The sequence below is a fragment of the Lissotriton vulgaris genome, chromosome 9 (assembly GCF_964263255.1).
Source record: "Lissotriton vulgaris chromosome 9, aLisVul1.2, whole genome shotgun sequence".
Taxonomy (NCBI): Eukaryota; Metazoa; Chordata; class Amphibia; order Caudata; family Salamandridae; genus Lissotriton; species Lissotriton vulgaris.
Window position 1 is genome coordinate 895,401,676 of NC_141697.1, and position 26,619 is coordinate 895,428,294.

A 26,619-nucleotide genomic window follows, 5' to 3' on the forward strand; every position below is an offset into this window, starting at 1 on the left:
AGGGAAAGTGTCAAATTGCAGAGGGCTAAAATTTACCATTTTAATTCCAATAACTTTATCAGTAGGGAAAATTTTGGAGAATGGAGGGGTAACATTTACTTTTCCCACTCCAGTCAGTGGAACAGTAGGGAAAGTTTTGGATTGCGGAGGGGGAAAATGTACTATTTCCACTCAGTCTGAGCTACTATAGGCAACGTGTCAGATTGCAGAGGGGCATCATTTACTATTCCAACTCCAATAAGGGCAACAGTAGGGAAAGTTTTGGATTGCGAAGTGGTAAAATGTACTATTCATACTCCAATGAGTGCAATAGTAGGGAAAATGTTGGATTGTGGATCGATTCAATGTACTATTCTCACTCCAGTTAGTGCAACATTAGAAACAAACAAATTCTCTTCAACACAATAAAATAATTTCAAAAACATAGTAAACAAATAAAATTATAAGTATGCTAAAATACAAATATATTTTATTTTAAAACTTAAATAAATGTAATACATATTACAATGTTAAATATGTATAAAAATAACTCCAAACATTATCATAAAGGAAATACAATTTTTTTTTAATTTAAAGAAATAATTTTATTTAAAAGACTATTTAACAAAAAAATGTATTGCATATTTTAATTGTAGTTACTTCCCACCCTATATCCTGTCAAAACTCACAACAACACACACCTAAAATGTAACTTTAAAAAACAAATAATTTACAGTATTAATATAAATATTTATCAAAAAACGATTTAATATTGATTATTATGTCAATATAACTAATTTACTCTCTCCAAACGTTTTCCTGCAGGAAAATACGTAAACGACACACCAGGAGTTTGCTGTGCTGTGAAAGATTTATTGGCAGCAAAAACAAAATTAATTTACTATATACAACATGGACCCACAAAACACACAACATGCTCCTAAAATGGAACTTAATAAAAAATGAATTAGACAATTAACATAATTAATTATGAATGTAATAATGTAAATCAATTGCAAAATTAATTATTTCTTAATTAATATTAATTTACTTTCCACTGCTTACCCTTACAAAATCCACAACCCATGCCTAAAATCAGAGTAAAAAAATGTAATTGCACAATTAACATATTTAATTATCAATTAAATAATTAGTATTAACTATGTACTAAATATTAATTAATTATAATTAATTTCCATCTCACCCTGTACCCCAGATAACCCTACAAACCACACCTAAAATTAGAAATTAAAAACAAATAATTAGACAATTAACATAATTAATGATCAATTAAATAATCATTATTATTTAACAAAAAAAATATTAATTAATTATAATTAATTTGCTTCCCACCCTGTACTAGCAAAAATCACATAGCCCGCAGATAAAATTAAAAACAAAAATATGTGCACAATTGACATAATTAATTATCAATTAAATAAATAATATTTATTAACAAATAGTTATTCTTTTTCAAATCAAATTACTTCCCACCCTGTAACCCTATAAACCCCACAACCTGCACCTAAAATTTAAATTACAAAAAATTAATTGCACAATTAACATAGCTAATTATCAATTAAATAAATAACATTGAATAAACACAAAACATTAATTTATTATGATAAAATTACTTTCCACCCTGTACCCCTATAAACCAGCAACCTGCCACAGTCCTAAAAATCACAAAGGAAAATGTAATTCAATTTAATAACTACTAAAAATGCAACAACTATATGAAAAAACATAAACAATAATTATACAATAAAATTACATCACATACATTTAACATATATACTAAAACACAGAATTGTTTTTTAAAAAACAATATTATAAACAACTATATTTTTTAAACAATATTAATGATTTAGATGTTTTAAAAATCTATATTGCTTGCCTTAAAATCGCTATTCTTCACAATGATATTCTTGCAGACAATATTTCCATATCAATATATTTTGGACACAATATTTTGGTAGGACGATATTTTATTTTGATTTTTTGTCTGAATACCCTTCCTGGTGCTAAAAAACAGACAAATCCATAAAATGGACAAGTGGAACAGGGAATATACAAATGCGAAGACATCTGTGCCTCTCTCTTGGTGCAACTTTACCTGGCCTGCAGTAAATGCTTATCTCTGCATTAAGTCATCTGGACCACTCCTACAGTGCTACGCTATCATTTTTTGCAGTTGGACTAGTATGCCCATGGTTTAGGTAAATCCAGGTCCTACAATATCATTTCTTATCATGATCTGTGCCAAGCACTCCTAACCCAGCATTGAGACATCTGCAGATCTCTGACAAAGCATCTCTGCCTGATTATCATGACACTCTAGAATCACAGGCTTAGGTAATAGACTTTACTCAAAATGCTCCTCTACCACAAAGCATGCCTGTCCCAAGGTCTTCACCATGCATCACTGTCCCTGAATTGAGAAATTCATAGAACTTTCACAATGTACCTTTGTCCTGACTTGTACCATTTGATTGTTTTTCATTGCTAAGAAATCAACATAGATTGGACAATACTCCTTTCTCCTTGCTTACTATGTGCTTTGGGATCTGAATGCTGAGAAACTCAAATTATTATTAAATTAGCTGAATGTATGTTATTGACAATTTGAAATATTTCAATTACCCTTTAGAGATAGTTTAGGGGGCCATTGCACCTTCTGCAGATATCTGTGTAACCTGCAAATATTCATGCTCAAAACGCTTATAAAGGGGGTCCCAGTACCGCTAGGGTGGAGGCCAGACTGGAGTCTGCCCACCATCCTAATACACCCCTTTGTGTTTCTCTGCTATGTTAGAGACAGAGAACAAAAGCTCAGGGTACCAAATTGCACAGGTCAAGGGTGTCACAACATATTGTTCACACTCCTCCACCCCGGTGGTTGCACCGGTGGTGTTGATTGTGAAAAATGATGGTACTTCACATTACACTGCTTTGTGTATAGCATGATAAAATTGTGTCTAGGGAATACTCCATGGTGTTTGGCGAGTCACACCATGACATCCATTACTTATACTACATGTGTACTGCTTTGGCTAACATGAGCCTCATTGGTCTGCACTCTTCTCACATTGTCTAGCGTGGGTACTCATGGTAGCACATATCCCACCCGTGCTGGGTGTGATCCTTTTTGGTCTTCAGCATCCATATTTTTCTGCTCTCTCTTTACGTTGCTGCTTTTTCTTACAGCACCAATTTGTAGCCCAGTCTGGTCTAAGCCGAACTCTGGCCCATGAACTTCTGGACAAACTACGAAACCCAGAGAAGCACTCAAGATACCTTGACACAGAGGAGGAGGAGGAACTAGATGTGAGTAGAAAGGACATGACTGAAGTAATGGTGGGAAGAGTTTGAGGTGATGAGTTGTAGACAGAGAAAGAAAGGGAGAGTAAATGGTAATGATGCCACCATGAAAAAGCTGATTGTTGAAATGAATGGTGTTCACCTTTAGGCGATTAAAACTTGTACCTCTAATCGTCCCCACTTCTGCTTATCTGTATCTACTGATGTTTAAGGAGCAACCTTTCTCAGGTATAAATTATCTCTGACCAACTGTTCTTAAGAGGCCAAAGTGGGTCCTTTTTATTGTGAACCAAGCTCTGTCAACTTGGGCTGCCAAAAGGGTCACCTCTTCAACATATATTTAAAACAGTTATCTGACATGAGAAGCTCATAATCTCAGCCTCCATTTGTACATGGGCAACTGCAGATCCACCTCCAGCTATAAGAAAGATTGAGGACATGGCATTGGATAGCCAATAGTCTGAAAGTTGTCTAGGCTCAAATTCTGCTCATCAAACTCAACAAGAATACTAACATCCAAATCTTTGGGTTCATAGACCTTCACCAACCCATTCCTCTCTCCAAAAATATCTGTATGCACCATGTGGACCTATACAGAGGGTTCACAACAATTGGAACTTCATCATCCTTTCACCACTGGCCTCTTCCTTGCATCCTAATAAATGCAACCTTCAGAACCCTTGCTACCACCCCCCACCTAGCCCCAGATAAACTCCCCATCCTGGCACAGCCACTCAAATTTCCCTTTGGGCTTTGTATGCCCACTTTGAGTTCAGTTTACAACACTTCCTTCTATGCTGAACTCCCAACAAAGAACTTATACATTTGTTATTGTTATTGTTATTGTTATTTGGGTTTTGTATAGCGCCGAATCACCGGCAGGTCTCTAGGCGCTTATGACAAATACAATAAGAGATGGATAAATGGACAGAAAAAAAAGATGCCAGCAAACACCGGCCTAAATAGAACAGAAGGCTTCCCTAAATAAGAGCGTTTTCAGAGATTTCCTAAAGGAGAAAAGATTGGTTTCTCTGCGAAGCGGCTCCGGCAGTTTATTCCACATCTGTGGTAGTTGGACAGAAAAGGATTTACCACCCTTTGTGGCCATTTTGAAACGCGGGCACGACAACAATTGGGAATTAGAAGATCTCAGTACCCTTGTCGGCTTATAGATGTTAAGTCGTTCTTTTATATAGGCAGGCTCGTTCCCATAAATTGCCTTATGGGCGATACATAGGCTTTTAAATTCCACCCTCTGCTTCACAGGGAGCCAATGTAATTTATGTAATAAAGGGGAGGCATGCGTCTGTCTGGGTGATCTGAAGAATAGCTGTGCTGCATCGTTCAAGACGACCTGCAGGCGATTGATCAGGTTTTTTGGCAGGCCTAGATATAGTGCATTTCCGTAATCAATCCTTGAGACTATTGTTGTCGAAACAATGGTTCGGAGCATATTCAAGGAAAGTATAGGAACTAGCTTGCGTAGTTGCCTGATCAAATTGGTACAGGTTCCAACAACAGAGGATACTTGGCTAGCCATCGTTAGCTCATGATCGATTTTTATCCCAAGGCTCTTTACATTAGGGCAAGGTTTTGGGGTGAGACCAAGTTCTTTGGGCCAAAACAAATCACTCCATGGCGAGCTTGCGGTTGATACTACCAGGACCTCCGTTTTTTCAGGGTTTATCTTGAGTAGATTTGCTGTCATCCAGCTCACCGTAAACCTGAGTATATTCTGGGCCTTGGTCTGAGCCGATGTCGTATTATCTATACTCAGCAACAGCTGGGTGTCGTCAGCATAGTTAAAGACTCTGCAGCCCATGTTTGCCAGGGAATCTATCAGTGGTTGTAGATAGAGGTTAAAAAGAAGTGGTGATAGTGCCGACCCTTGCGAGACTCCACACTCAAGAACACCCACTTCTGATATGCAATCCACTAATTGAATTCTCTGGGTCCTCCCTGACAGAAAGGACTTCAGCCAATGGAAGGCCAGGTCTTCAATCCCAAATGCAGCCAGTCTGTCCAGAAGCAAGGCATGGCTGACAGTATCAAATGCCGTTGAAAGATCTAAAACTATCAGGACACCTGTTTTTTACTGTCAGCCATGCCTCTAAGCTCGTCCAGCACCGAGAGCATCACTAACTCGGTGATGTGATGTGCGCTGAACCCTGCCTGACGCTCCTGGAGAAGATGATGTGACTCCAGGAATGAAGACAGGGATTTTAGCACATGCTGTTCCAAAATTTTGGACAGAAAAGGCAGCTGGGATATTGGCCTATAGTTTTTCAGGCAGGCCGGGTCTGCCCCTGTTTTTTTTATCAAGGGCTTAACGCGGGCCTCCTTAAAGCTAGCTGGTAAAAGGCCTGTGTCTAGCGAATTGTTTAAGAGGCAGATGATATGATCTTCTAACACAGGAAGCGCCAGACGGAAAATTCCGGGAGGACAGGGGTCTGCGGGAGAACCTGACTTAGTTGTGTTCATGAGCTGACCAAGAATTGCGGAATCTATTGCTGGAAACTTAGTGATGGTAAAATGTGGAGAAGCTGGGGAGATTTGAGGTGTGGGGGGGTATTAAGACTGTTCTTCTTAATATCAGACAAAATTGTTGCTACTTTCTCAAGGAAATAGCCTTGGAAGGTATCACAGTCTATAGTTATTTCCACCTTTTCCTCTTTCTTGCTCAATTCTTTTAAAATTTTAAAAGTCTCTTTCTGTACGTTGGCTGCATTGCTTATGCGAGCTTCAAAGTAGTCCCCTTTTGCTGATATTATACGTTTTTTATAGACATTCAGCGATGTTTTATAGCGTTCTCGGTCTAGGCTATCTTTTGTCTTCCTCCAACCTCTCTCAAGATGGCAAAGTTTTCTTTTATGATCCCTCAGGACCGGGGTAAACCAAGGGGCCGTTTTCCCGGCATCTTTTATTTTCTGTACCTTTTCTGGAGCTATCTGATCGACAGCTTGTTTAAGGCTTACCACTATAGAATTGTAGTCCTGGTCTAGGTCACCATCGAGGTGCAATAATTGGGTATGTTTGGGCGGACGTCTGTTAAAGTCTTTGAGTCCATTTTTTTTCAAGGACGCACTTTTTTGGTTTTGAAAGATGGTTTGATCAAGACGGTGTCCAGAGGAATATCACACCGAAGTAGGTGGTGATCAGACCAGATACAGGGTTCGATACTCGTGAGGGCTACATCTGGGACAGAAGTCCAGATTAAATCAAGGGTATGACCCTTAATACGTGTTGGGGCTTCCACAAGTTGTTCTAGACCCTGCGAAGACATTGAGGTCTGTAGCTGGCGAGTTATTGGATCTTTGTCTGTGCTATCCCAATGGACATTAAAATCTCCTGTCACCAGGACTTTTTTGTATCGTGTACAGATATCCGATACAATAGGGGAAAAAAGTTCATTAAACACTGAAGTGCAGTGTGGTGGTCGATAAACAGTAAGGACAGTGTGACACGAATTGTTCAGGGTGAATTTTACACCAAGAATGTCAGCTGCGTTTATTGTTTCTGCTAGGATTTTAGCCGCTGTTAAATGTTTTTTAAAAATGATTGCCACTCCACCACCTCGGGCATTGTCAGGACGGTTGTACCAGACCATATCGTAACTGCTTGGGAGGGCGGCTATAATATCGGGGGAGGAGTTATCGCCTAGCCATGTTTCAGTAAGGGTTAATATGTCAATGGATTCATCCTGTAGGAGGGTAAAACTTTCTAGGTGATGTTTCTGAAATGACCTCGTATTCAGGCTGGCTAGTTTTAAAAAGGGCAGAACCTTACCGCAAGGAGATCGTAAAATATTAGTTTCCTTTAGTATAGACAATGTCGTGTGGCTTAAAGGCTGCTCACCTAAGTCAAGTGACAGTTGTTCTCTGGTAGAGTATAGGAGCCGTGTAGCAGGAGTCCTGGTCCCTGGGCCCGGTCGAGCACTGACGGGCATAGACGGGCAGGACTCTGGCACAACTCCGGCGCAGGTCCGGCGCGTCCGCTGTACCCGTCCGCTGCGTGGAGACATGATCTTTCCTTTATGAGCGCTACTAGAGCGCGTCACCTCCCGGCCCACACTCAATATGGCCGCCAAACCCAGGGATACCGACTCTCGGCGTCAATACTCAGCCGAGAGCGGTCCGCAGGCGGAGGGAGTGGGGAAACAAATAGGGGGCTCCAAAGGGAGCAACAGAAGATCTCTCTAACCTATTTAGTAAGGCCGAAGATTCTGAGTTTTAAAAAAGCGTGCAAGGTACACAGTGCAAAGTTTAAAAGTGTGCAAGGTACACAGTGCAAAGTACAATTAGAGTTTAAAAGAATGCCAGAGATCGGCGGTAGAGTCCTCCCGGCTTCCGCCTCAGGAGGTGAAATGCAGTTGTCAATTAACACTCACGCCGGTGAATCAGGCTCCTTATGAGCGCTACTAGAGCACGTCACCCGCCCGGCCCACACTCAATATGGCCGCCAAACCCAGGGATACCGACTCTCGGCGTCAATGCTCAGCCGAGAGCGGTCCGCGGGCGGAGGGAGTGGGGAAACAAATAGGGGGCTCCAAAGGGAGCAACAGAAGATCTCTCTAACCTATTTAGTCAGGCCGAAGATTCTGAGTTTTAAAAAAGCGTGCAAGGTACACAGTGCAAAGTTTAAAAGTGTGCAAGGTACACAGTGCAAAGTACAATTAGAGTTTAAAAGAATGCCAGAGATCGGCGGTAGAGTCCTCCCGACTTCCGCCTCAGGAGGTGAAATGCAGTTGTCAATTAACACTCACGCCGGTGAATCAGGCTCCTTATGAGCGCTACTAGAGCGCGTCACCCGCCCGGCCCACACTCAAAATGGCCGCCAAACCCAGGGATACCGACTCTCTGCGTCAATACTCAGCCGAGAGCGGTCCGCGGGCGGAGGGAGTGGGGAAACAAATAGGGGGCTCCAAAGGGAGCAACAGAAGATCTCTCTAACCTATTTAGTCAGGCCGAAGATTCTGAGTTTTAAAAAAGCGTGCAAGGTACACAGTGCAAAGTTTAAAAGTGTGCAAGGTACACAGTGCAAAGTACAATTAGAGTTTAAAAGAATGCCAGAGATCGGCGGTAGAGTCCTCCCGGCTTCCGCCTCAGGAGGTGAAATACAGTTGTCAATTCAGTTCAGAATCATGCAGCTCTGATTCATATCTTGAGTGAGCTGTTAGGACCACATCACCCTTCCTCTGAGGTTCCTTTATTGACACCATGAAAATTAGAGTTTTAATTTCAGATGCTGTAGCTAGACACATTCCTATCCTACAACCCATGTAGACACCTGAGATCTTCCTTCTATTGCCTAATCTGTGTCAATTCAGCCAGATATCTAACCTTTGGTATAGGATCACCGCACGCCCACAGGTCAATACTTCTGAAAGCCTATACCAACAAATCTAATTTACAAATATACAATAGACATGAATAAGACACTGGTGACAACCCACTTAAGCAGAATTCAGAAGATAGTAAATCCATCCTAATGATAGTCGATAATGCAAGATAAACCTATGAAGGGTAAAAAGACAGCCACATTACACTTGTCTCATGATGACACCCCTGGAGGTCTGTTGAAATTGATGTCATCAAAGGTGAGTGGCCTATAAGTATAGCAGGCAACATCACTTTTGAACAGCCATATTAGTATATATTCAGTAAAAAGGGTACCAACATTATACATTTCCCATGGTGACACCCCTGGAAGTCTGTGAAGGATGATGTGACCTTTAAATGTAGCAGTTAATATCACTCTTGCATAGTCATACGCAATGAAAATTGCCTGATGAATTCATTTGCTAACAGAGGATGTATTTTTCCCAATATTAATTGGACTAGTACAGAATAAATAAAAGACATTGAGGAAATGCGGAGGCATCTGGATTTAGAAATATGTTGCTGAATGCTCACTGCGAGAGACTACTGATGTAAATTCAGGTCAAAACAGTATAGCTTGCCCAATAATTTCATTGACTGGAAAAACTCTAAAGTAAACGTTTGTGAATTACCGAGGCACCTATCTAACCTTGTTTAAGGGCTAAGGCGACTTTGTCCATATAGAAGCCATTTGCTTGCGGAAATATATTCTAGGGGCTCTGAAGGAACAAAAAATTACACTACTGGACTATACTCACCAATAGCCCATTTATCATATTTATAAATAATAAGTCAGTCGGAAGTGGAAAAGGTTCAATCGTTTATTCTGCAGATACAGGCCCTGACAGGGGAGCCTCAGTCTACAGGACCCTCGGAGGTGCGCAGAGGAGACTGGTTACACACAAGCACAATATGGCATATATACGAATTATACATAGCATGATATCACCTTACTGGGAAAGATACAACTTGTCAGTGGGCCAACAGGAAGACCCATATAAGGCACAATTGATTGCTAGTAGCTGAGCTTAAGCTATTCCGGGGGCAGGTCAGTAAGGTGCCTCCCTTTCTATCTGTAGCTCGGGGAGGACAGGAACGGACTCTGCTAGAATGTGCGCATCCCACAAGAAGGGTAGGTGTGACCTTGGGTTTCCCTCAGCTACAAACTATAGAGTAAGGAAGACAGCTAGGTCTGCTATAGTGGTTTCAAGCAGAAAGCCTAGTCACATGGTTTCTGGGAAACCATGTTAGGAGACAGAGAAACAAAACAAAATGGTTTCGGTCCTACCAATAGGTTTGAGCAGCACTACAGTGAATCACTCCTTACAATAATAATACTATGCAAATAATACAATGATAACATGCAGTTATAAGGTTATATTGTATATACTAGGCCAATAATATGTATTCATTCAATTCGTATCCCATCAGACGGCCCTTTTGGCCTATTATAGCCAATATAACTAAATCTACTCTACAAACACCCTCTCATCAATCTGCATTAGATCTGAGACCTCCTTTTGAATCATCTGTTTGTCGACCTTGGCCTGTCGAGAAACAGTCAAGGCAGACGGTATTTTGGCAGCACAGAAAGAACAGCAGCAAGTAAATATGACTCCAAAAGCTCCAGCAAGAATCATGAATATCTTCCAACCCCAGGAAGATAAGAGACCCCAGAACCATCCACTAAGAGACCAAGTACCATTGTCGACATGTGCTTCACTAGCTAACCGGTGTAGTTTCTGAATAGCAAGGTGTATGGTAGGGGCCGAATCAGGAATAAAAACACAGCAAGAGCTGCCGATCACGCGACAGGCTCCGCCCCTATCTGCTAGGATGACATCAAGAACCATTTGGTTCTTGAGCGTAACAAGCCTCGTAGCCTGAAGTTCAACAGTAATATTAGTCAAGATCCCAGTGGTGGTCTGAACCACATTTTCCACTATCCTCGACAGGCGTCTAATACTACGGCTATTGAAAATCAGTCCCCAAAAGCGAGTCAGACCTTTGGAAATATCTTCAAATTGTTGCAAGGAGGTCTCCGTCTGATCAGTACTATCAGTATCAAAACTCCTAAAACTTCGATTAGATTCTATTTCTCGTCTAACTAGTTGATGGGTCTTATGATAGTCAGATGGGGCAATATACACTGGGGGGGTAAAGAAATGAGAGGTAACATCGCCCTGCCCATCCCCGAGGAAGCCAAGTATATGCGTTTTCACTGCACACAAAATATACATTTGGGGGAGTAATCACAGGAGGAGTACTGAATGCATGTAAAACATATGTGTAATTACATCTACTGCTTCCTACCCTAACGTGACCCCGGCCCTGTATGCAAAAGGGGGAAGTACTATTTATAATGGGAATTGGCAAAGCTTTATCATTAGTAACATTTCGTTCCTTAAAATGCTGAAAATTCAAATGTTCAAAATCCTGCAATTCCTCTTGTAACCAAGTAGCATTTTCATTTTCAGTGTATACATTCATACAAGCACTTGGGTCCAAGGATCCCTCTCCTCCATCTCCCTCAGCATCAAATCCTTGGTGTCGTTCTATATATTTCAGGCTGGCCTCATAATCTTTTTCAGTATATATATTTGGATCAGCTATATAGTGAGAATACATTAATGACAATATTTGAAACCAGGCTTCACAGCTAGCTAAATGGGATAGGGGCAAGGAGATGAACAGGTCATGTTGATGCATTACTGACGGAAGTAACCCACAGACCCAACAATTTGTCTTGTTGGTGGTGCCTTGGGTCTGATGTAACATTTCAATAAAAGCATTTTTCGCATAAGTTTCTCTGTGTCTAGCCTTGTGTGGGTGTAAGGAATAAAGAGGTGTTCTTCTGGGACAGGGGTAGTCCCTAACAGTTTCTGTGCAGGATGCTGAAATTCTAGATACACAAATACACACATTACAATTACTGTAATTAGAACAATAAAAGCAACGAATGCCACCTTCACTCTGGTGGTCTATCCGGAAAACAAGTGCGTATTATCAATATACTGCCGAGGGGCAATTGGTCGCTCATCCTCCATGATAAATCGGGCAAACGAAAACATACTCTCTATAAGTCTAATTTTCTAACTCGGATCCTCTCTAAAAGTCCAAAAACTAATCTTTGTATCCACAAAGCACGCACACCACCAGAGGGTTTCTTCTTTCCCCTAAGGGATCTTCTCCCTGTGTCCGTTAGAGCCTCACAGGTAGACTCCTATCGTTCATCAAAAAGAACAAGCTTTATTTCCAGTAGTACGACCGCGGCCCTCAACTCAGTCTTTCTTTCTGAACAGTGCTATTTAGCACAGTGTTCCAAGCTCTCAACGAGTTCAGTCCAGTGTCTCGCTCAGTACCCCAGTAATTCTATCCGATGTTCCTCAACTCAAGTCTCTGTCTAGCTCCTACCATTGGAAGCTGGGGTACCGCGCTGTTTTCGGGGCCGCAGGTCGTATTTACAACGGCCAGGTTGCTCCTGGTCAGAAAACAATTCAGCTGCACGGACATCTGAGGCGTTTAAAACTTGTGGAGCCTCAAGAATGACAGCCTCTGCTGGTTGAGCTGTCTCGCTTTCACTTGTGGGCAACACCTCACTCGGTTGCCCTACATCTTGGGCGTCTGAAAAGGGCACAAAGCTTTGAATCTGCTCTTCTTCCTGGCTCGGAATTCCTTCCAGGTTTTGTAGATCAAACGGCAAGGGCAGCGGTAGACGTTTCAGATGGCTGACGTGTATCCAGTGCTTCCTCCCATGCACCTTCACCGCCGTTCTTGTCGCCAGGAGGATCTGGTAGGGCTCGGACCATTTGCGCTCCAAACTGGATTTCCGTTGATAGTTCTTCACCAGTACCCACTGGCCAGGTTCCAATCGATGTCCAGGACCCTCCGGTAGTGGTTGCAATGTGTCCGATACCTGTTGGTAAATAGAACACAAAGCTTTAGTCAAAGCATACAAGTAATCTGTCATCAGAGGATAATCAATATCTCTAAAGGATCGGGGTCTAGGGACTCCCCACACATTGGCGGGTCTTCCAAAAATCACCTCGTAAGGTGATAATCCAGTTCTAGTATGAGGGGTGGTTCTTAGAGACAACAAGGCCAATGGGAGTGCGTCAGGCCAATTCAACCCAGTAGTCTCACAGATTTTAGCCATTTTTAATTTCAGAGTACCATTATATTTTTCAACTAGTCCAGCCGACTGGGGGTGTCTGGCGGCATGGAACTTCTGTTTTATTTGTAATCTTTTTCAAATGTTCTTTACTAGCTGAGTATTAAAATGAGGCCCGTTGTCAGACCACGGGGCAAACAATATCTAGGCAGATATTCCTTCACCAGGGCTTTGGCAGTTGCAACTGCAGTGGCTTCTTTAGTAGGGTAGGCTTCAACCCACTTGCTAAAGGCACATACCACCACCAAAACATATTTTAAATTGTTTACCCTTTCCATCTGAATGTAATCAATTTGTATTACTTCAAAGGGCAAGGATGGTGGGGCAAAATTCCCACTCAAAACAGATTCCCTGCCTCTAGGATTGTGGCGTAGACACACCGGACAATATTTTACTATATGGGCTGCAGTTTTGGAAATGTTTGGGTTGTTCCATACTGGGTCTAATACAGCACAAATAACTTTCGCGCCTATGCGGGCTGGACCATGGTCCATTGTCACTACAGCATATACTAGTGCATTAGGCAGTAACCATTGCTGTTTTTCAGATCGGTCTATCCAACAATCATTCTTGTCCAGTCTAATACAGCACAAATACCTTTCGCGCCTATGTGGGCTGGACCATGGTCCATTGTCACTACAGCATATACTAGTGCATTAGGCAGTAACCATTGCTGTTTTTCAGATCGGTCTATCCAACAATCATTCTTTTTTTTTTTTTTTTTTTTTTTGAAAACCTTTATTGTGCACAAAGTCAGTACATATACGGGCCTACAACCGTCCGGCCGGCCACGAACTCTTATGACGCACTAGTGCATGCAATATAATGTCAGGGTAACGCAGCAGAGCAATAGGTGAGAAGTAAGGCATAGATCAAGAAGCACCATAGTACCCAGGCACAGGAGCAATGTAGGTTAATTTTAAACTTTTTACGCAGCTATTAAGATCAGGACATATTACTTCGAGCATAAGCTAATAAAAGATAAAAATAAAGGAACGAGGTCCATGCAGGTGGGACTCGCCGAGTAACAACAGCACCAAACAGTTCGAAGCATAACATGCAAGTCCCGACCAGAGGAGGGTCACAAACGAGTCATGTCACCAAAAAAAATTATCTCAACACCCCCTAAACATTTGTGCCACCACCCATCCCCCAATACGCCTAACACAGACCAAAGAAAAAGGAAAAAACATAAAAAGAACAAAGAAAGGCACCATAGAAAAAAACCCTTGAATCATAAAGTAACCCCCCACCCTACACACATGCAGAGGCTATGGCCTGCCCCCCCCCCCCCTAGCAGAGTGTCTGTCGCCCCAAAAAACCCGAAATATAGCAAGAAAAGAGAAAGGAGGAAGAAGAAAAGTAAAGGGGAAAGTGAAAGTAAAAAATTTTTCCTTTGACAGGGGGAGTAGGAACAGAAACCCATCCCTAGACTCCTACAAGAGCGAAACCGGGAGGAGGGCCAGTCATATGTGCATGCAGACTCCGCCGGCCTAAGAAACATTCCCGCCCCAACAACAATACAAGCAAAGCAATAACAGTAGATCAGTCAGGGCGAGTCAATGAACAGTCCGTAAGAATCAGGTCAAAATCAGTATCCACCAAGTCTCCACCCATCCGCCCGGCAATTTAACCATAAAAAAATTCTCCTAGCCCTGGCCCGTTTTGGGACACGGCCCCTCACCCCTCCTACGTGATAGTCCAGTGCGGGCCGGGAAGACGATGGAAAATGGCCGCCCTAAGGAGGGGGGCGGTGCGCAGACAAAGAAGGAATGGCGTCCGCTCCCAGGATACAGTTGTCCCTCGGTAATAGTTCCCACTGGCGTGTCCGGGCCCACAAAGTCACAAAGCAGAGCATTCCAAGGTCTTGACAATAATGCAGAGAAAAAACCTGGAAGGCAGTCCACAGGCAGCCGACTCTTCCGCGTCGCAGTCAGTAGTGCAAAGTTAAGCTCGGAGCGAGGGGGAGACACTGTAGCGACGACCGAGCTGTAAAATGGCAACAATCCGCCACCCTCCACAGATGTAGCAACTGTTACCTCCACTGTATCCCTTCGAGGAAACGTTGTGGCAGTTGGCTGTGACAGCTCCTGTCTGGAGCCCTGTGAGAAACAAAGTCCCCGCTCCTGCCTGCATGTTGGGGCGCAAGCATCAAACCGTGCCCCCAGTTCGGTAGAAGTGACCTTCATCGCCGATATCAACTCACCCAGGGCCTCCAGCACATCCCCAAGGGTGAAGTCAGGCTGAAGTGTCCTCTTGTCCACATGCTCATGGGGAGAACGTGCCCCGGCCCCCCCAGGATCGATATGCTCACTGTTTCGTGGGGAGTCTGCATAGGGTTCCGCTGCAAGGCGAGCCGCCGGCATCGCCATCTTGTCGTTTCCCCAACAAGGTGATGGGAGGTGGGGGACGGGGGAAATCACGGGGCGCGATGCTGCTACCGGAGCCATCCCGGGACATGCGAGAGACCGCCTGGTCCAGGGGAAGTGCCTGCGGGCCCGTAGCAAGGCAATGTGGCAAGCAGTGTCCAGTGGGGGTTGCAATCAGCGGCCAGATGGACGAGGAGAGCGGAGCAGAAACATGGCGGCCGGGAACAAAGGACTCGCCGGGAGACACGACTTCCCCCTGTCACCACACTGCCCGGAGCGTGCACAGCTTCCACCAGCGGCAGGCAGCGCCGAGGCCGCGCTCCTGCGAGGAAGCGCCGTCCAGTCGCGCCACCCCTGCAGCGGATCGGCTGTGATGTTGCGTGGGGTCTGGGCTCGTTGCAGTGCGAGCTGGTGCCCGGGCCGGGGCAAATCGGCCAGTAGCTGACGAGTCCGGGCGAATGGAGAGGTCGGCGGACCACCGGTGGCGACAGCTCCGTTTCCCGCACCTTTCAGGACAGAAGCTGGTAAGCGAAGTTAGCAGGATGATGGTGCGGGACTCCGGGGCCGGCGGAGCTGAAGGCTGCGCGTCCGATCAGGTCGCCATCTTGGCTCCTCTCCCAACAATCATTCTTGTCCAGTTTTCCTACTTCCTGCTCCCATTTCTGTACTTCATCTGTTGTGGCTTCCTTCTGTAGTTCTCTCACACTTTCAATAGTATTGTCAAACAGGGATGTTTCTGCTACCCATCGGGCCGATGTGCTAGGGAACATAGGGTTCATTTTAGTCTGGGCTGTTTCTTTCGCTACTGCGTCTGCAAAGGCGTTTCCCTTTCCAGTGGAATCATCAACCTTTTATGGGCACTGCACTTAATAATAGCTACTTTCTCTGGTAATGTCAAAGCAAATAACAATCGGTCAATTAAAGGACCATGTTGGATTTTCTGGCCATGTGTGGTAAAGAAACCCCTCTCCCGCCACAGCCTCCCAAAACTATGGGCAACGCCAAAGGCGTACTGGCTGTCCGTAAAAATGTTCACCCTCAACCCTTCACTCAGTTCACATGCTCTTAACAGAGCTATTAGTTCAGCTGCCTGGGCTGAGTGATGGGAGATCCTTGCGGTCTCCACCACCGTCTTTAATGTTGTGATTGCGTAAGCAGCTGTTGCAGTGCTGTTGGACTTGGCCCTTCTGGCAGGTTCGCCCCTCAACTTTTTGCGTGTTGAATGTGAATTGGTGGTAGTGATTTTTGGTTTCTGCGCACTTTCACTGTGTCCTAGTGGAAAGTGCATGCGCACTCTGAGTGCGTGGAGTAGGTTGGCCTGCCCTCCCCTAGGAATGCATGGGGAATGTGTGTGTCCATGTAAATTCCTGATGTGTGGGGAGTGCAGGCTCGAGTTTGGTATGTGCGAACTCGTGAGAGTGAATGCTGTGCAATGGTATGTGCGGCAGGTATGGAGCGTGATTGGCTGGAGCTGGTTGGCAAGCCTGGCTCCAGGAAGTCTGGATGGGTCTGCCCAGGAGTGAGTGGAGAGATCAGCAGGAGTGATGTGAGGGAGGGCTGCACCTGGTTCCTGAATGGGGCTGGGCTTTCCCCACACAATGCTGGCTCCGCCCCCTGTGGTGCGTCTAACGACCCTAGCCTCCCTAGTGAACGAAAGGGATGGTTGAGCCATCAAGGGTGATCCAAAACGAGCTGCGACTGGTTTTTCCCCCACCCTGCACCTACAGACAAAGGATTGTACAGTATAAGAAGGGGCTGTGTCCCCATGAAGGTGGTTCTGTTCCAGGATCCTGCCAGAGGGGGCTGCTGCTGTTGCTGGGGCCAGGAGGACCGCCACTTGGATTGTCTCCCTGCCTGGAGACCCAGTGAGCTGGCTCTGGGCCCAGCCTTGCCCCCCTGCCTGCCTCCAGACCTTGCTGGAGCTTTGCTTTTGCCCATAGCGCTGAGAGCGCTTTACTTTTGCCCCTAGCGCTTAAGAGCGCTGTATTCTTGCTTCTAGCGCTGGAAGCGCTCTGATTGCCGATTTTAAAGTCCCCAGGCAGGTGCCCACCCCGCCAGGGACCTTGCTGCTATTTTTGTGCCCAATCGAGTGCCCACCCCGATTTATTATTTACTTAACGCCGGTGCCCACCCGGCATTGCCCCGTGTCTTCACCGCCGCAGCCCAGGACAAAGAACTACCGGGAGAGGCTTCCTGGAAGAGCCCCGCCACCATTGGTTGGCTGCTGGAGGCTCGTCTGGGTGAGCAGCGCTCCGATTGGTCAGAAGCTGCCGCGTCAGGAGGGGCTCGGCTGGTGGTGCCGCGCTGCTATTGGAGGAGCGAAGAAGCAGGAAGCAGCCTGCGTTGTCCTGCCTGAGGCTCCCGAGCGAAGGGAGAGCCCCGGGAAAAGAGAAGAGTAGCAGCCGCTGTCAGCCGGTGAGTGGGGCCGGGAGAGCGAGTGAAGGGAGGAGGGCATCGGGGCACATTGCCGGTGCCCGCCCCTCCCCTCCAGTGTGCAGGCCTGGCCGGAGAGAGGCCCCAGTGGTGTTCGAGCTTAAGAGAGGCTCCGGGGGCAATACCTTGGCATTTATGAGCTCGCGAGGCTCTGAGGGGCATTCTTTTGTTTCAGAGTCCCCAGTGGGACTCCAACGACCGGCGCAATTGTGAGGGAGCCCAGAGAGGTTCCAGGCGCATTTCTGCTTTAGAGCCCAGAGAGGCTCGAGTGCCAGTTCTTTGTCCATGAGCCCAGAGAGGCTCAGCAGTGCCACAGTTGTGTTTACAAGCCTGCGAGGCTCAGAGGGGCTTTTCACTGTTCTTGAGCCCACGAGGCTCCAGCGTTGGCCCCATTGATGATTCAGCTGCCCAGCACTTTGTGGGCAGCTGCCACGTTTAGGCCCCTGACATTGGGACACAGGGCGGCCTAGTCCCAACAAGCCCAGAGGGCCTAGGGACTGCCACAGGTTGTTGCTCCTGTGAGTTTTGCGCAATTGCTTGTGCTTACACCTCTGACTGTGTTTTGATGCATCGTGTGTTTTCCTTGCTTACACCTCTGAATGTGTTTTGATGCATCATGTGTTTTCTTTCCCTACACCGCTGAATGTTAATGCATCATGTGTAATGTTCCTATGCTTATACCCCTAAATGTTGGTGATACTTAGGTGGTTGTTTTTCCCCTAGTACAGGTATTGCTGGTGAGGTCTTGGTTCCCTGCGCAATATTTTCCTAAAGTGGTTAGGGTTGCGTAGGAGGTACTTACCCTTTACCAGTAATCACTGGTTGTGTGCTACATTTTCTAGTTGGTTCTACAAGTATTCTATGTGCTAATTACTATTCCTAAAAGTGCTGATTCCTGACAGTGGTCCATGTGGCCCTGTCTTGTACATATCCCCTGTAAATTCGGCCGTGCCTGTTGGCACAGTGTAAAGTGTGTGTTTTTATCTAATGTGTTTTGGTATAATACAAAGGCTATTTTTATATAAACTTGTGTGGAGTTTCCTTTGTGGTGGGCCTTGGGTGTTGTTGCTGGGTGCGCGCGCAAACACTTAACCAACATAGCCTCCAAGTTTAGCCTAGCTGCTCGCGTCACGTTACCTAGAGGGTGAGCAGGGGGTATTTTGGTGTGTGACTCCCTTGCCCTGACTTAGGAGTGGTGGTCTCTGACTGACTTTGGCGCAAGCCCTGGCCAGCCAGGGATCCCATTTCTAACACTGGTGGCAAGCGGTGCTGATTGGACTTGTGTTTGCGTTGTACTGCAGTGGCAACTGGCCGCACTACAAAGCATTTTAGATAAATACATGTTGGGGATTATTGTTCTTTGAAGTTCTAGTATTTCTTTTCCAAAGAGTGCCCAGTGCATTTGTTCCCCGCCCCGCGCCCAGAGTTTGATACCTGTGTCACGTGTGGTTAGGTTGAGAAATCAGGGGTGGTAGGCATTGCCTTACCAGTCCGAGGGGGGGTTGTGTGTGAATGAATGGTGTGTGGCACTAGACAAGTGAGTGTGAGTTCTCTGGGATAGGGAGCTTGCTGAAATACTTTGAACTGTGTACTCTTGCTTCAGCTCTGACAGTTAAGTCCCCTGTAGTGTACGTGTCTGTGAGCATCCTGCCAAGATGGAATCTTCTTTTAACCTCTGTGGTCTGTTTAAGTACAGTATGCATGAGTTGGTACAGTTTTGTGAGGTGAGAGACATCACAGTGAATGAGTCAGACACCCAGTCCAAGCTTAGGGATAACCTGATCCTATGGCAGAAGGATGACTGGGAACGTGAGCATAGTGAGAAAGATAGGGCCCGGGCCGCACGCCATGAGGGTGGTGGGTCTGAGGGGAGCCCTGAAGAGTCTGAAGAGGAGGATGAGGATGACAGTGAATGGGCACCAGCAGATAGTGAGGACCCCATAGATAGGGAGTCCCTTGCTGGGTCCAGTGTCAGATGCAGCACCCCATCCCTTTCCCTGACCCCAGATGAGTGGTTGGATAAGAGGGAAGAGAGGGAGCACCAGCTGGCTATGGAGAAGCTCAGCTTAGAGCATGCCAGAGAGATAGCACAGCTGGGTGTGCAGGAGAGGATTGCAGAAGCTGAGAGGGCCCTGGCCAGGGAGTAGATAGCCCTAGAGGGTAGGGTATCCCCTGACCGCAATTATAGTTTTCTGGATTCCCCAGGGAGGGTTGAGTCCAGTGGTGGCAGCAATAGAGAGTTCAGTGCAGGAGGTCCCAGTCCCCTTCTCCAAAGAATAGTACCTTGTTCCCGAGAGGACACGTACAGGTTGAAGTTCAGGGGTAGTAGGAGACTACCTCACCAGGATGGGGAGGATTATGTGGATGATTGTCATGATGCACTGATTGATTGGATAGAGGTTCAAGGGGAACCTGATTTTGATGGACTGCTCAACTGTTTGGTGCCAGAGTTGCGCCAACACCTAGCGAGGGGTGACTACGTTAGTCCTTGGGACATTGCAAAGGAAGCAGACCGCTGGGAGAGTGCCAGAGGTTCTGTAGAGTCATTGGAGAGTGAGTCCAACAGTAGTGGTATAGGTATCTTCCAGCCCAGCGTGGTGGAGGAGGCTCAGTGTAGCCCAGCTAGGTCCCAGTATAGTGAGAGGGGTGGAGAGGCCGACTACCTGGCTCAGTGGAGCAGGAGTCAGTGGGTGGCTGAGAGTCCCCAGATGCCCGAAGCCCTATCTCAGAGCCTGGGTGGTTTCTTGAGGGAACACCAGGTTGGGGACCTAGGCTGTCCTGTTAGAACACCTGAGGAGGATCTCCTAGTGTCTAGGGAACCTGGAGCATCTGTAACTAGAGCTCCAGGGGTTCCAGTGTCCGGCAGTGCTACTCCAGGAGGGAGGGCACAGAAGTCCGAAGTAAGGAGTGATTGGTGGATGAGTTTCCCAGTGGATGCACCAGAGGACCAGGGACTAGCCAGTTGGGCTAGATCTTCTTGGGGGAACCCGGGTGGTGCCACTTCTGTTCTGGGGGATCTTCACGCACTGTCAGGTGGACAGGGGACGGGAGATCTGCGCCAGACAGACAGTCACATGACACATGGGTCATGTGTCAGCCTCAGTGGGATGGTGTGTGAGTCCCCAGAAGTCCTGGAGTGCCAGGCAATTATCCCACCTAGGGGTTTAGACCGAAGGGTGGTAGGCCAGGTTCAGGATCGGCCTGACCTGAAGGGTGGGGCGTCTGTAACCAGTGTCCTGGCCAGTGCTTCTTCCAGGGGTACCTCTCCAGTTGGGAGGGTGCAGAACTCTGGAAGGAGGTGCAGAGGGTGGGAGAGCCCACCTCTGACCCCGGTGCAACCTGAGGGGTTAAACCCTAGGTTGGGAGAATGGCATTCTGAGGGTACCCCTCGCAGGAGGAGGAGGAACCCTAGAAGAAGAGGTAAGGGGAGGAGAGCCTTCCCTGAGACTCCTGGTCTGCCTGAGGTTGTAGACCCTAGGCTGGAGAACCAGTGGCAGTCTAACCCTGTCTTGCAGACAGGAAGAGGGGAGAGTGGCTACTATGTGCCAGGGGTTACTACCCCCCACTCTGTGAGTAGGCAGGAACCAGTGGCACCTGGGTGGCCTAGGGCCTGGTCCTGGCCGAGGACAGCTGGAGAGTACCAGTGGGGTAGCCCAGTTAGTCCCTACAGTAGTTTTAGAAGGAACCCCAGGGGTTCACCGTGGCGTAGAACAGGAGGGTGTCCCTGCAGATGCGGGCCCGCGTACGTGTTCCTTCGCCTATAGCAGGGAAGTCCATCACGGTGGTGATTGGTCTACCCTGCGTTTGGGCTGGAAGGGGGTTGTGTTGGACTTGGCCCTTCTGGCAGGTTCACCCCTCAACTTTTTGCGTGTTGAATATGAATTGGTGGTAGTGATTTTTGGTTTCTGCGCACTTTCACTGTGTCCCAGTGGAAAGTGCGTGCGCACTCTGAGTGCGTGGAGTAGGTTGGCCTGCCCTCCCCTAGGAATGCATGGGGAATGTGTGTGTCCATGTTAATTCCTGATGTGTGGGGAGTGCAGGCTCGAGTTTGGTATGTGCGAACTCGTGAGAGTGAATGCTGTGCAATGGTATGTGTGGCGGGTATGTGTCTAGTGGGGAGGTGCCACTTCTAGACATTGATGCGTGTGTGCAGTGAGGGTGCTGGAGCGTGATTGGCTGGAGCTGGCTGGCAAGCCTGGCTCCAGGAAGTCTGGATGGGTCTGCCCAGGAGTGAGTGGAGAGATCAGCAGGAGTGATGTGAGGGGGGGCAGCACCTGGTTCCTGAATGGGGCTGGGCTTTCCCCACACAATGCTGGCTCCGCCCCCTGTGGTGCGTCTAGCGACCCTAGCCTCCCTAGTGAATGAAAGGGATGGTTGAGCCATCAAGGGTGCTCCAAAACCAGCTGCGACTGGTTTTTCCCCCACCCTGCACCTACAGACAAAGGATTGTACAGTATAAGAAGGGGCTGTGTCCCCATGAAGGTGGTTCTGTTCCAGGATCCTGCCAGAGGGGGCTGCTGCTGTTGCTGGGGCCAGGAGGACCGCCACTTGGATTGTCTCCCTGCCTGGAGACCCAGTGAGCTGACTCTGGGACCAGCCTTGCCCCCCCTGCCTGCCTCCAGACCTTGCTGGAGCTTTGCTTTTGCCCATAGCGCTGAGAGCGCTTTACTTTTGCCCCTAACGCTTAAGAGCGCTGTATTCTTGCTGCTAGCGCTGGAAGCGCTCTGATTACCGATTTTAAAGTCCCCTGGCAGGTGCCCACCCCGCCAGGGACCTTGCTGCTATTTTTGTGCCCGATCGAGTGCCCACCTCAATTTATTATTTGCTTAACGCCGGTGCCCACCCGGCATTGCCCCGTGTCTTCACCGCCGCAGCCCAGGACAAAGAACTACGGGGAGAGGCTTCCGGGAAGAGCCGCGCCGCCATTGGTTGGCTGCCGGAGGCTCGTCTCAGTGAGCAGCACTCCGATTGATCAGGAGCTGCTGCGTCAGGAGGGGCTCGGCTGGCGGTGCCGCGCTGCTATTGGAGGAGCGAATAAGCTGGAAGCAGCCTGCGTTGTCCTGCCCGAGGCTCCGGAGGAAGGGAGAGCCCCGAGAAAAGAGAAGAGTAGCAGCCGCAGTCAGCCGGTGAGTGGGACCGGGAGAGCGAGTGAAGGGAGGAGGGCGTCGGGGCACATTGCCTGTGCCCGCCCCTCCCCTCCAGTGTGCGGGTCTGGCCTGAGAGAGGCCCCAGTGGTGTTCGAGCCTAAGATAGGCTCCGGGGGCAATACCTTGCCATTTATGAGCTTGCGAGGCTCTGAGGGGCATTCTTTTGTTTCAGAGTCCCCAGTGGGACTCCAACTACTGGCGCAATTGTGAGGGAGCCCAGAGAGGTTCCAGGCGCATTTCTGCTTTAGAGCCCCGAGAGGCTCGAGTGCCAGTTCTTTGTCCATGAGCCCAGAGAGGCTCAGCAGTGCCACAGTTGTGTTTACAAGCCTGCGAGGCTCAGAGGGGCTTTTCACTGTTCTTGAGCCCACGAGGCTCCAGCGTTGGCCCCATTGAGGATTCAGCTGCCCAGCACTTCGTGGGCAGCTGCCACGTTTAGGCCCCTGACATTGGGACACAGGGCGGCCTAGCCCCAACAAGGCCAGAGGGCCTACCGACTGCCACAGGTTGTGGCTCATGTGAGTTTTGCGCAGTTGCTTGTGCTTACACCTCTGAATGTGTTTTGATGCATCATGTGCTTTCTTTCCCTACACCGCTGAATGTTAATGCATCATGTGTATTGTTCCTATGCTTATACCCCTAAATGTTGGTGATACTTAGGTGGTTGTTTTTCTCCTAGTACAGGTGTTGCTGGTGAGGTCTTGGTTCCCTGAGCAATATTTTCCTAAAGTGGTTAGGGTTGCGTAGGAGGTACTTACCCTTTACCAGTAATCACTGGTTGTTTGCTACATTTTCTAGTTGGTTCTACAAGTATTCTATGTGCTAATTACTATTCCTAAAAGTGCTGATTCCTGACAGTGGTCCATGTGGCCCTGTCTTGTACATATCCCCTGTAAATTCTGCCCGTGCCTGTTGGCAGAGTATAAAGTGTGCGTTTTTATCTAATGTGTTTTGGTATAATACAAAGGCAATTTTTATATAACCTTGTGTGGAGTTTCCTTTGTGGTGGGCCTTGGGTGTTGTTGCTGGGTGCGCGCGGAAACACTTAACCTACATAGCCTCAAAGTTTAGCTTGGCTGCTCGCGTCATGTTAGCTAGAGGGTGAGCAGGGGTTATCTTGGTGTGTGACTCCCTTGCCCTGACTTAGGAGTGGTGGTCTCTGACAGACTTTGGCGCAAGCCCTGGCCAGCCAGGGATCCCATTTCTAACAAGTGCCATCTGGTAACTTAAAGCAAGAGCCATCCACATACAGCTCCCCTTGAGGATCAGATAATGGGATGTCAGTAAGATCTACACGTCCCTTTGTTTCTTCTTCTGTTCTAAATATAAAATCATGGACATCGTCCTTTTCATAATTTGAAGGAAGAGGTAGCAATGTGGCTGGGTTCAGAGTGGCACATCTTTTAATAGTAATATGAGGAGCAAACAGGGTCAGCTCGTACCCTGTTAATCTAGCACTCGTAAGGTGCTGGGTCTTAGTTCTGTTCAAAAGGTTATCCACAGCATGCGGTACCATGACTGTGAGGTCTGTATTTAAAACTATTCCCTCTGATTACCGGATAGCCACTGCTACTGCAGCCGTGGCCCTCAGGCAACTCGGAAGGGCTCGTGCAACATTATCCAAGACTGATGAAAAGAATGCACAGTGTCTTTGCTTCCCTCCAAAACCCGGTGTTAACACTGAAAGCGAACAACCGTCCACCTTTTGCACATGAAGTGAAAAAGGCTTTCGGTAATCTTGAGTACCCAAGACAGGTGCAGAACAAAGAGCAGACTTTAAAAAATCAAAGGCTTCTTGACATTCATCCGTCCAGGGTAAGGGTTCATGCACATCTTTGGTTGTCAAATGCAACAAGGGTTTAGAGAGGAGTGAATAGTTAGGAATCCACTGGCGACAGTAAGAGGTTAAGAAAAGCACGAACATTACGTTGAGTACGAGGGACAGACATGTTAGTTATTACAGATATTCGCTTTGGAGTCAATCGTCTCCCCGCTTTCGACAGTAAGTGGCCGAGGTAGGTCACTTCCTGTCGACAATACTGGAATTTAGAAAAATACACTTTATTCCCCTTCTTGGCCAAATGCTGTAACAAATGAACCGTGGCCTCCTTACAGCCTTACTCTGTATCGGAGGCCACCAGTATATCATCTACATACTGGATGATCGTGTTCCCAGGTGGCAAACTTAATTCATCGAGGACTGCTTTCAAAGCCTGACTATAAATGCTAGGACTTTCCGTGTAGCCTTGAGGAGCGCGTGTAAATCTGAAGCTTCGGCCAGCCAATGAGAATTCGAAGATATGTCTGCTATCCGGGTGAATTGGAATGCTAAAGAAGGCATTCTTTAAATCGATCACTGAAAAATACTGAACTGTAGGGGGAATCATTGTCAAAATAGCAGTTATAGCAGGTACTACCGGATATTGCGGGACCACAATTTTGTTGACCTCTCGAAGGTCAATCACAAAACGGTAAGTATTTTTGTTATCCGGGGCACCATCGACTGGTGTCTTTTTCAAAATTGGTAAAATCGGGCTGTTGCAAACATTAGCAGCTGTTTCCTCAACTACCCCCTTGTGAATGAGGTCACAAATAATGTGCAGCAAGGCCTGTTCACCTTCTGGTGAAATGTTATACTGTGGAATGCGGGGCAGCTGGGCATTAGGTTTCAAGGTTATTGACACAGGAGCTATTCTTAACAGCCCAACATCGGTATCTCCTGTAGCCCACAGTGTCTGAGGAATCGTAGAAAATTCAGGGGGAAGGTTTTAATTCTTGGCAAAATATTGGGTTGCACTAGGAGGTGGTTTTTGTAACGTCAAATAGACACCGTCCGGGGAACAATAAATCCGTGCATGTAACTTTTTCAGAATATCCAGACCCAAAAGGTTTTCTCCACAATTGGAAGTCAACAAAAAAGGTGAATGTATAGAAATAGGACCTACAGTGAAGGGCAGGGGCTTAGAAACGGGGCTTACTACCGGGATGCCAGAAAATCCTACTGATACATTATTTTGGCCAGACAGAGCAGCCCCTGGGACCAGTGTATGGGCAACTGAGCTATTCATTGCCCCAGTAGCCACTAGAAATGTTCCCGACGTTCCCAACAGTTCCCCTTGAACTTAAGGTCCCTCCTGGTCAACTGGTACTGTAAAATGGCCCGCACTGTCCTTGGCTATCTCATGCATAATCCTGTCCGTGGTCCCCATCATCCCTGTAATTCTCGTTGTAGTACTGTCTGGCTTGGGGGTTGTCAAAATAATTTGTTCGATAATCCTCACGGTGCATCTCTTCTCGTCTCATACTGTTACGGTCTATATATTTCCTCGGCCCCTTCCCCGTCCTCTATTACCTCTGTACTTGACCAGCCAGAGAGGGCAATCTGTCTTCCAGTGCCCTTCCTGCTTGCAATAAATACATTGATTAATGTCGATATTCGGGGGACCCCCTCCACCTCTTCCTGCCATTGCTCCCCTTTGGAATGAGCCACGCCCTCCCCGTTGTGAGGTGTGTCCCCTACTAACCTGCTGCAAAAGAACCCTAGTCTTCAAGTCTTTTGTTTTCTTTTCTGACTTTTCTTTACTTTCATTCTCTCGATGTTCATAATATTGAGCCATACTAAGAATCACTGACGGGGCAGCCGTAGTCCACGTGCTCTCGGCTGCCTGGAGACGGGACATAACTTCAGGGAGCAAATTTGTAACAAATCTATTCACAAACAACCGTATCCCACCTTCCGTGGATAGGTCTTGCCCACTAAAATCTATAAAGACTTTCTCAAACCAGGTAAAGAAATCTGACACGCTTTCATCCTTTTTCTGTCT

General features: G+C 47.0%; 1 protein-coding gene across 2 annotated transcripts in view; it reads left to right on the plus strand.

The window, feature by feature from the left end:
• The window catches only part of LOC147692459 (mitogen-activated protein kinase kinase kinase kinase 5-like), a 742,536-nt gene that overhangs the window by 429,036 nt on the left and 286,881 nt on the right, over positions 1 to 26,619 (plus strand). For both annotated transcript variants that reach the window (XM_086938659.1, XM_086938658.1), the window contains exon 12: positions 3,187 to 3,306. In XM_086938659.1, coding sequence (XP_086794785.1) covers positions 3,187 to 3,306 — 120 coding nt within the window. The remainder of the gene's footprint in view (positions 1 to 3,186; positions 3,307 to 26,619) is intronic.